At 38.0% G+C, this 11,884-nt stretch overlaps 1 protein-coding gene across 8 annotated transcripts in view; it reads right to left on the bottom strand.

Moving 5' to 3' along the window:
• The window catches only part of plekha1b (pleckstrin homology domain containing, family A (phosphoinositide binding specific) member 1b), a 268,696-nt gene that overhangs the window by 134,758 nt on the left and 122,054 nt on the right, over positions 1 to 11,884 (bottom strand). For all 8 annotated transcript variants that reach the window (XM_051922852.1, XM_051922853.1, XM_051922854.1 and 5 more), the window contains exon 4: positions 10,062 to 10,107. In XM_051922852.1, coding sequence (XP_051778812.1) covers positions 10,062 to 10,107 — 46 coding nt within the window. The remainder of the gene's footprint in view (positions 1 to 10,061; positions 10,108 to 11,884) is intronic.

Genomic DNA, 11,884 nt, shown 5'->3' with positions numbered 1-11,884 from the left:
TGAAAATTGTGAAATTAGTTGTAAAATGTATAAAATTACTAAAGAAATGATTGTGACAGCTAAAAATACCCTGTTGTTTTGGAACTGAGAGCCAGCTTAGACATCAGCATCCTGTTTAACAAGAGATTTCCCCAATCCAGAAGAAATTTGTGCTAGGCTCAGTAGTAGGTCACTGTAGTGCTTCCTTCAATTGAGAGCGTAGCATTGAGACAAAAGATCCTCCAATTGAAATTAGTATGGGGCACGTTATACCTGACTGTTTAAATTACAGTGATTGCTGCAATAAAGAAAGGTATTTAATGCTGTAACTTTACCTAACAGCAACTTAAAAAAAGTTAAACACAGCAAAATAGGAAAGAAAAATTTTACTGCAGCTACTTAGGTTTTTAATATATGCAATTGAGCCAGCAGTAAGGAGCAGACAGACTCATCAAACAACAAGTATTAACTGCTGAAATGTTGTCTTAGAATGTTGTTTTTACAGCCCGATAAACAAGCAGCTATTGTTTTTTGTAAAATTTTAAATTATATCCATTAAAGTCACTTCTTACTTTTGACATAGTGATCATTAGTAATGACAATGCCCTTCTGGTCCGCAGAAAAAAACAAAAATAAAATGAGTGTACTTAAATGAGATCAGAATATTCCCTCCGCAGTTCAGTTGCTTCAACTCACTATACATGGTTTTTAAGTTGCCAGGGTCATTATAACTTGTTATATATTCCGGTGAGATTTTATGAAAAGAACAGCTTCCTGATTCCCATTTTTTGTGCTATGTGGGTAAATAACAAAAAAAAAAAAAATTGTCAAATTTTCAAATAAAGAAAAATAACACATGGAAGGGATAATAACAGAAACAAAACAAAACACAAATTAACAGAGAATAAAATTACAAACTGACTACCCCTTTGAGAATGACAATTGAACTCTCTCTACTGTTGTCAGTGGCTCAAAAGAACTCCCTTTCTCTGCATTATCCTGGATTCTGCTCATTCCACCAGCTGAGCTTCTGCCACCAAATACTTGTTCAAATTAACAAGTCTCTGGAGACTAAATGGTTTAACACAATATCGCTTGGTCATTACCGATCAAACCCTGGAATCACTTTCAGAGCAGGGCATTCTCTACTTTTGTAAAGGTTACTTTAAATTAGAACTTCTCCAAATAACACCTAGTGTCACTAAAGCCCTTAGAAGTGTGAGGGCTCTCCAGTAACATCTAGAATGCCTGCCCATTTAGAACAGCAGCACATTGAGATGGAGTACTGCCACATCCAGCATTATTCCCACTTTCATTAAAGTCAAATTTTTATCATAAGAGCGCTTCCAACAAAAACACTTCTTAGCCACACTTCTTAGCCTCTGTGGTACTGGTGTGTCAGCCTTTGTAACAGACTTTTTAATTTTTTGCTATCTGGGAAATATCCCCTTTGTATTGGGATAAATAAATGCATTCAAAAAACAAAAATTAGAACCAATATGGCTCTTTTGTATGAGGCCAACTTACAATACTTAATGTGAGCAAGACTTGTTATAATAAGTTTATATAGTAACATGAAATTGGGTCTAAGCCGACTATCAACGGTAATTAATATTAACTCTCCAACATTCAAACACATTAAACATAAGATTCCTCAATCCATGGAGACTAAGAATGATTATAGTCTGAAAAGGCTGTTAGCTAACATAGTTAAAAAGTGGAGAAGTTCACCCAAGTCTCCAGTACTACATTGCGCAATACAGATAAAGCTGTATGAGACATCAATGAAGAAAGAAACTTCCTTACTGACAAAATTTACATTAAAAAATAGTTACATTCATAATTATTTTGTGATTTACTTCTCACAGGAACAAAGCAGAAACATGAGAGAACATAATAAAATGTATCCAGAAAAGCCTATGCTTTCTTTTTAGATTAAAAACATCCAGGTCAGCAGCCTGTATTATACCTGACTTAAGTGCAGTGTAGTTCACCCCATGTCATCAATCATTAATTATAAAAAAAAAAATTGTAATTTATTCTGGCCATCTACAAGTTCTTCACATGACATGAACTATTAATTATAAACATACTCAAGATTTTAAAAAAATGCAATTTACTCTTATCTACCCTGTTACCATTCATTTCAATTTAGGATTATGACGGAAATTAACTTTATCCTGAAACCGTTAGGTACAAGAGAAGAACACTTTAAGACAAATAAAAAATTAAATAAGGAAAAAAATGAAAAGCAAGTAACATTTTACTGAGCTCATCTAACATTTTAAGTTGTATAAGACAAGTTTTCGATAACATTTAATAGTTTATATTGATAAGGGGAAAATCAAAGCAATGTTCACTTTTCACATGCTTTTTAAATATCCAAATTCTCTACCACATTCAATCGTTATATTATGTCAAACTGTGACGTTGCAAATTTGTGTTTGAAATTGCTTTGCGCTGTGGCATAAAAGTAGTTAAAAAAATTAAATAACAGCTCACTACTCAAAACGGGGACAACTGGGGCTCGAAACCCACAAGATTAATTACAAGGCAGCAGTTCTTACCTCTACACCAGCCAAGCAGACATGTTGGCACTCTGTCAATTGACATTTGGGCTTAGCTTTTTACTCATTGACAGCAACATGTAAATTGAATGATGTCCTTTTCTTTGGTGATATTCTTAAATAAAAGCGCACTTGTTTTGTTATACCTTTTGTAAAAGTGTTTATTTGATATTTGTACTTCAGTTTTCACACATTATACACTTCACTTCAGCAATTTGTTAATCTCTATATATATAAAATCCAACAATCGTCTGTCTGTATGATTGTCCACTTTTCACGAGAGAATTACTTAATGGATTTAGATTTTTAGGTATTTTTCGATAATTTGCTTGAACATTCCAGTTGATTTTGCGACATCTCTCATTGCGCTAAGTATCATAGTTCACTGCGGTACCAATTTATTTGCACAAATCCAAGAGACACAGTGGGCCGAGGGGAGGGGGCAGGGCCCTCCTCACTCACGCGCCAGCCTCAGGGCATATCTTACACTCACTTTGCTACCGAATGAGAGAAGTACTTAACACTAGAATTACCAGAGCCTACAAAAAAACTAGATCCGGCCCACCTTAAATCCCATCACACCTCTCCGTCAGAGTCTTTTGTCCTGTAAATGTGCTGATAAAGACAAGCAGCCTGCTATTCCATCTCCCCACCGCCGCAGAACGTGCATAAAGTTCTCCCAGCTCATGCCTTGATTATCTGGGAGTGAAGTGCTGGAGTTTTAGAGTGGAAATAATAGATCGTTATTTGGAACAAATGCATTTCATGTGTGTTTCGTTTCTACAATAATCTGTGTAAACACATTGTTAAAACAGAAATGTTTTTCATATTTAGTAGTAAATGACAAAATGTTGGCATAAACTATATAATGTATGAAGCCTGAAGTCCAAAGATCAAATAAACAGTTTCACAAAAGGTTCAAAGATAAGACAACAGCTTCCGTGGTGCAGTGGTAAGATTTGCTGACTTGTAATCATGAGTTTGATCCCAACTGCCTCCTAAATTTGCCATTTTCAGTAGTGAGCTGCTCTTATTTTTAATATTATACAGCACACACATACATTTGGTTTGCGTCTATAACAGCCGCTGTACATTTATAGTACTTGTAAAAGTTACCTTTTTTTTTCACTTTTATTCTCTCAATCACGATACATACTACCACCCTAGGGATCCGACGCTGTTAGTTTTTATTTGAAACTGGGAATAACTGTAGATGTGAGAGGTGCGATGGGATTTAAGGTGGGCCGGATCTACAAGTTTTTTCATACGCTCTGGTAATTCTAGTGTTAACAGATTTAGATCAGGTTTTTTTCTAGAATTTGCTTGAACATTCCAGTTGATTTTGCGACTTCTCTCACCATGCTAAGAATCATAGCTCGCTTGCATGAGCGATATAATCGTGCTAATCCGAGACAGGTTGTGGGCCGAGAGAGAGGGGGAAGCATGGCGTCAGGAGTGGGGAGTAGGTCTGCCTCTGCTTAGCTACCGATACCTTTTTGTTTATTAATTTTTAAAGTTTGTCCTGTTTCACTATTACATGGGTGGATCCGCAGAGAATGGCTAGTGATTACTATAACATGAAAAAGTTTCTGTTTTAGTTATGTGTTCAACATTATTTGCATCACCTTTCCCGTCATCCTACATTTATATGGATCACTTAGACACGGAACACATACAAAATGTATGTATTCCAAATAACGATATACTATTTACCCATTACAATTCCAGGCACCTCATACCCAGCTAAAAACACTTGAGCTGGGAGAACTTCAGCTGTGTCAGTGGGGGATGGAACAGCAGGCTGCTTGCTGCCAGTGCTGATTGACGCATTTGGTAAATAAAGACGCAGATGAGGAGATGCGAAGGAATTTAAGGTGGCTCGGCATTACGACATTTTTTTGTATGCTTCAGGGATTCTAGCGTTACAGTACCGTCTTACACATGGGCACTGGGAGCATGGTTTTATGGTTTTAATAGGGACAAACAGCTTTTGTTCTGTCTGGTTTTTTAGAATGGATGAAGAGAAAACCCCAAAGGATTGCTGAGGTCACATCTAGTTTGTGTGAAACCCTGCTCCTTCCAGTCTCAGCGAGACCTAAACCAAAAAGACCACCAGAAGTTAGAACTCATTCTCGGACCATCTTCTGTGGAATGGATCTTGGCACCTTTAAACATTACTTTAGTAAGGCCAGCAACTGATAGCTTTTTTTTTTTCTTCAAACAATTATAACCATATTTGACCATGGAACAGTGGTGTTAGTGGGAGGCTTCAGTAGCTTAAGCCCCATAATCATATACAGATATCTCCTGCAATGTTCAATCTGACTGACGTGTACGCTTTGAACGAAATCCCAAGAAGGACCTAACAAACAATACCATCCCAGCTCTTTGGGATACAGTAATCCCTCGCTACTTCGCGGTTCACTTTTCGCGGATTCACGACTTCGCGGGTTTTTAAATACAAGTGATTGCCCGCCTATCGCGGAAGTTATGTTCCAGACCCATCAGCAACAGGAGAAAATCCGCGATATAGAAAGACCATATAAATAAACATTTTTATAGTTTAAGCCTTAAAATACCCATCCCACATGCTTTAAACACATGTAAACTTATAAAACACACTTTGTTAACACATATGATATGTGGATGTCGGGCTAAGGATATGAGTAACATCTCACTATTATAAAACATTTTAACTTCACGCAAAACAAGACAGTGAGACAGGAAAATACAAGGCTTTAAAATTATTGACACGCAGAGCGACAAGCAGCACAAAGCCAGCACAAAGTCCACTTCTCCTTAGCGTTCACTCAGCTCCCCACCCCCTTGACAATGCGAAGTAGCAGGAGCATACTGCGCCTCCGGGGTGGGGGGGTTTGAGCGAACGTGAATTCAGTCCTCACACCCCCACACACACACTCCTCCTCCTCCTTCTGAACGCGCAGAGCGACAAGCAAGCATTTTGGCAGAAGCAGCACAAAGTCCATTTCTGCTCAGCGTGAGTTCAGCTGCCCCCCTTCACAAAGCGAGTGCAGACACATCGACGTCTGATCGCTGCGTGCAGTGTTGGTCTGCGGTGTTTAAGAATGTAGAAAGTGATTAAGAGCATAGGAAGTGTTTATAAGAGTGTGGGAAAGGTTAACAAGAGAGTGAGAAAGGTTTATAAGAGTGTGGGAAGGGTTTATAAAGCCTTAAAATATGTATAAATAATAAAATAAATATAGGTCGCTACTTCGCGGATTTTCACCTATCGCGGGGGGCTCTGGAACGTAACCCCCGCGATAGGTGAGGGATGACTGTATGATTTGATATGCTAGTATGACCCACTTAACACTAGAATTCCTGAAGCCTACGAAAAAAGGCATAATCCCAGGCCACATTCAATTCCTTTGCAGTTCCTCATCAGCGTCTTTGTTTTGCAAATGTTTCAATCGGCACTGGCACTAGTATAAGTATCTTAGGCCTGCACTAATGAAGCAATGTAACACATCTGAGAAATCGTATAATCGCAAACACCTGTGACGCCAATTGTCCCAGGGAACCAGGTAGGAAACTGTTGTCATTTCTAAATGGCAAGACTGAAATGTAAGCAAAAACACTTAAAGTCTGGAATGTGCACTTTCATCACGTCTGATTTGTAATTTTAAATCAAGGAAAAATGTGTCATTGTTCCAAACATTATGGAAGGTACTGCACATAATTACCAAAACAGACTCATTGACTACAACACTATTTCCCATTTATCTTAAACACTGGAATTTGACAAGATGGTACATCTAGGGCAGTAGGTATCCGCTAAGGGAGGAAATGTCAATTTATCAATATTTAGGGTTCAAAAAAATAAGTCATAACAGAAAAATACCCCAAAATCTCAAAAATGCCTTGACAGAATGACTGAAATTTGGTGAGGTTGTAGAAAAAACAAAACTAGCCAACAATAATATTGATATTTGTCATTAATAATGCCCTAGGCAAGTGGGACATTCTAATGCACTGCGTCCCCCGTTGTGCCACATAGCTGACAGCGATCTTGCGTAGGAATGGTGAATCCTGGTTTATGCAAATGAAGGCCATGTGCACAAGCAAAGTGAAAGGGCCTAAGTTTGGCAAAGCACAAAAAAGATGCATTTAGCAAGTGTTTGCCAGGTGTTGTGGCTGTGAGTGGGGGCAACACTTCCTATCATGTAGTGTGCTTCTCCAGACGACTGCATCAGCCCACACAAAGTTTAAATAAGAGCAATAACAAATGTGATATGTCATCAAAGGGAGCATATCTACTGCATTTTTCCCCCCCACATCCACTTTGGGGTAACAATTTCATTGTATCACTGGATTACTGTGCTAATCTCAGTGTTGTGTTTCTTGATGACACATAGCATTTCAAGAGTGGAGAGTTTTTCCCCCCTTCGTGACTTGAATGCAAATGAAAGAGTGAGGTTAAAGGGCATTCCCTTAGTGAAATGAGAGCAGTTCTAAACAGAGAAGAATATTGTGCAGCATTGGCAATCATTTCAGTGGACTGTGTGTGTAACAAATGTCACAGAAAATAAAATAAACTGATGACACTATTTTTTTTTTATCAGTGTATTGCCTTACATTTTTGAAAAAGCCAGCATTGTTGTCCATCTGTATATCATCAAGTTTGCAATATCAATCAAAGATCAGCAATAAGCATTTTTGGAAATTAAAAATGGGGAAAAATCACCACAAATTAACCAATGGAGAAAAGCCCCAGTTAAGCAGAATGAAGCAGTATTTTTTTTATGTAACTGACAGTGGTTTTGAATGAGTAAAAGTAATTAGTAAGTTTTCTTTGTGTTTTTTTTGGAAGACATTGGCTTTGATGCTAATGGAAAGTGAAGATGTTTTATAACTGAATCAACTATAAAGCACCTTTGCTACATTACGGAATACCACTTTAATACAGAGTTCTGCTGAAATCCCTTACATACCAACACAACCAAGGACCATATGTGGCATATTCAACAGTAAGCAGCTCAAGCAAACAAATACTATTAGCCCTTCATTTATTAAAAAAATGCATAGAGAAAAGTACTTCTGATACATCCAGTTAACCAATGACCCTGTAAATGTTGCCCATTGACTTAAAGAACTCTGCAAAACAGCTAGCATATATACAGTGCATCCGGAAAGTATTCACAGTGCATCACTTCTTCCACATTTTGTTATGTTACAGCCTTATTCCAAAATGGATTAAATTCATTTTTTTTCCTCAGAATTCTACACACAATACCCATAATGACAGCTTGAAAAAAGTTTACTTGAGGTTTATGCAAATTTATTAAAAATAAAAAAACTGAGAAATCACATGCACATAAGTATTCACAGCCTTTGCTCAATACTTTGTCGATGCACCTTTGGCAGCAATTACAGCCTCAAGTCTTTTTGAATATGATGCCACAAGCTTGGCACACCTATCCTTGGCCAGTTTCGCCCATTCCTCTTTGCAGCACCTCTCAAGCTCCATCAGGTTGGATGGGAAGCATCGGTGCACAGCCATTTTAAGATCTCTCCAGAGATGTTCGATCGGATTCAAGTCTGGACTCTGGCTGGGCCACTCAAGGACATTCACAGAGTTGTCCTGGAGCCACTCCTTTGATATCTTGGCTGTGTACTTAGGGTCGTTGTCCTGCTGAAAGATGAACCATCGCCCCAGTCTGAGGTCAAGAGTGCTCTGGAGCAGGTTTTCATCCAGGATGTCTCTGTACATTGCTGCAGCCATCTTTCCCTTTATCCTGACTAGTCTCCCAGTTCCTGCCGCTGAAAAACATCCACACAGCATGATGCTGCCACCACCATGCTTAACTGTAGGGATGGTATTGGCCTGGTGATGAGCGGTGCCTGATTTCCTCCAAACGTGACGCTTGGCATTCACACCAAAGAGTTCAATCTTTGTCTCATCAGACCAGAGGATTTTCTTTCTCATGGTCTGAGAGTTCTTCAGGTGCCTTTTGGCAAACTCCAGGCTGGCTGCCATGTGCCTTTTACTAAGGAGTTGCTTCCATCTGGCCACTCTACCATACAGGCCTGATTTGTTGGATTGCTGCAGAGATGGTTGTCCTTCTGGAAGGTTCTCCTCTCTCCACAGAGGACCTCTGGAGCTCTGACAGAATGACCATCGGAATCTTGGTCACCTCCCTGACTAAGGCCCTTCTCCACCGATCGTTCAGTTTAGATGGCCGGCCAGCTCTAGGAAGAGTCCTGGTGGTTTCGAACTTCTTCCACTTATGGATGATGGAAGCCACTCTATTCATTGGGACCTTCAAAGCAGCAGAAATTTTTCTGTAACCTTCCCCAGATTTGTGCCTCGAGACAATCCTGTCTCGGAGGTCTACAGACAATTCCTTTGACTTCATGCTTGGTTTGTGCTCTGACATCAACTGTCAACTGTGGGACCTCATATAGACAGGTGTGTGCCTTTCCAAATCATGTCCAATCAACTGAATTTACCACAGGTGGACTCCAATTAAGCTTCAGAAACATCTCAAGGAAGATCAGGGGAAACAGGATGCACCTGAGCTCAATTTTGAGCTTCATGGCAAAGGCTGTGAAAACTTATGTACATGTGATTTCTCAGTTTTTTTATTTTTAATAAATTTGCAAAAACCTCAAGTAAACTTTTTTCACGTTGTCATTATGGGGTGTTGTATGTAGAATTCTGAGGAAAAAAATGAATTTAATCCATTTTGGAATAAGGCTGTAACATAACAAAATGTGGAGAAAGTGATGCGCTGTGAATACTTTCCGGATGCACTGTATACTTAAAACAACACGAGAGTAAACTTAATTTTATCCCACAAGAGTTAAAGATTATAGCAGTTGTCTACTGGGGTTAAATTTTTAATTTCAACAAATTACGAGATCATTATTTGATTTTCAAAAAATAATGGTAAAAACAAATCACAGACCATTACAGAAGACACTCATGGATTGATCCCAACAATATAGAGCACATGCCTTTGGGGAGTGGGAGGAAAACCACAGTACTAAACAAAATCTACACAGACATGTAAGGAACTTTCCAATTACACTGGCCAGTGCCCAGGTACAAAATTTAAATCCAACCCTCTGTAGCTTTGAGGCTAACCACAACATTACCATGCTGTTCTAAAACACTAAAATTTACAAATACTTTAGGTGTAGCTTCCAGGAAAAAATCCACTTTCATTATTAACATTATACAGTGTATTACCCAACATCATATTGGGTAATCAATGATATTGGTGAAACAGTTTCCTCCTAACAGCAACCTAAGCCGTATTCAAACATTTCTAATTGAATTTTCCTCACATTTCTCCTAACACAATAAAGAACAGCATTAAAAAAAGTCACAAGATTAGAGAGCTACTGTACTGTACTGCTTTGTTGGTCACAGAGGAAGCAAATATATAGTACAGGGCTTTCACATGTCAAAAATTTCTGTATAAAAAAAACAGAAACATACAAAATAACTAAATAAAACAAAATACAAAAAAATCATATTCATGTACTCACCAAAGCAGAACTCAGCCTTTGGTCTTTGCTTTGTTGCATCACTGACCTAAAAATAAAAATTAAAAAAAAAAAAATCAACATTATAGGTTAACAATAACTTTTGTAAACACTAAAATGTAAGCTTTACAGAACTGATGGAGGTGATCAGCTTGTAATAAAAGTTTCTTACAAATCATAACTTAACTAGACTAGTGGCAATTGTCTGACCCTAAAGTATTGCTCAATACAAATAAATATCATTAGAGCTGTGGCTTTTTATTTTTAAAAATGATGAATGGCTGAGAATAGACATCCTAATGTCAGAACTGAAAGAAAATTCCCACAAATACACAATGCAGAATCACAGATGAAAACAAAATGACTACTGTGTAAAATTAACCTGTATGTCCATATAACCAGCAAATAATACAAGGCAAATATGCTTGTAGTACTTAGATATAAGACTTAAATTCTATTTTTACAGTTAGGTCCATAAATATTTGGACAGAGACAACTTTTTTCTAATTTTGTTTCTGTACCACAATGAATTTTAAATGAAACAACTCAGATGCAGATGAAGTGCAGATTTTCAGCTTTAATTCAGTGGGGTGAACAAAATGATTGCATAAAAATGTGAGACAACTAAAGCATTTTTTAACACAATCCCTTCATTTCAGGGGCTCAAAAGTCATTGGACAAATTAAATAACTGGAAATAAAATGTTCATTTCTAACACTTGGTTAAAAACCCTTTGCTGGCAATGATAGCCTGAAGTCTTGCACTCATGGACATCACCAGATGCTGGGTTTCCTCCTTTTTAATGCTCTGCCAGGCCTTTACTGCAGCGGCTTTCAGTTGCTGTTTGTTTGTGGGCCTTTCTGTCGAAGTTTAGTCTTCAACAAGAGAAATGCATGCTCAATTGGGTTAAGATCAGGTGACCGACTTGGCCATTCAAGAATTTTCCACTTCTTTGCTTTAACACTAGAATTACCAGAGCCTATGAAAAAACTCGTAGATCCGTCCCACTTTAAATCTCTTCACACTTCTCCATCAGCGTCTTTTGTCCTATAAATTTGTTGATAAGCGCAAGCAGTCTACTATCACATCCCCCACCGCCGCACAGTTTTCTCAGCTCAAATCTGTTTACCTGCGTGTCAGTTGCTTGGAGTTGTATAGAGTGAGAAGTCAAGCAAAATGCCACCTTTTATAAATACTATATCGTTATTTGGAACACATGCATTTCGTGTGTGTTCCGTGTCTACAAAGATCTATGTAAACACATCGTTAAAACAGAAACGTTTTTCATGTTTTAGTAATAATTGACAAAATGTAGACATGAAGTTTATAATGTGTGAAGCCTAAAGTCCAAATATCAAAGAAACACTTTCACAACAGGTACAAATATACCTGAACAAATATGCTCAGTCAGTCTGTAACAGCCGGTGTAAATGTGTGATACTTGTAAAGCTTAGCTTTGCTTTGCTTTTTTTTTAAATTCAGTTTCATTCTCTGTCGCGTTCACGATTCTAACCTACACCAATCTGACACTGCTGTTTCACATAAAGTCGCGCTATAGCTCAAATGTTATTTATATGGATCACACAAAGATGCGCTATAGCTCAAATGTTTTTATTTGGATCACAGAAAGACGCGCTATAGCTCAAGTGTTTTTATTTGGATCACATAAAGACGCGCTACAGCTCGCTAGAGCTCAAATGTTATTTATTTGGATCACATTAAGACGCGCTATAGCTTGCTATAGCTCAAATGTTATTTATTTGGATCACATAAAGACATGCTATAGCTCGCATGTTATTTATTTCGCCAACGCTACACCTTCCAGA

The sequence above is a fragment of the Erpetoichthys calabaricus genome, chromosome 2 (genome assembly GCF_900747795.2).
Source record: "Erpetoichthys calabaricus chromosome 2, fErpCal1.3, whole genome shotgun sequence".
NCBI lineage: Eukaryota > Metazoa > Chordata > Cladistia > Polypteriformes > Polypteridae > Erpetoichthys > Erpetoichthys calabaricus.
This window is presented reverse-complemented; position numbering and strand designations above follow the sequence as displayed.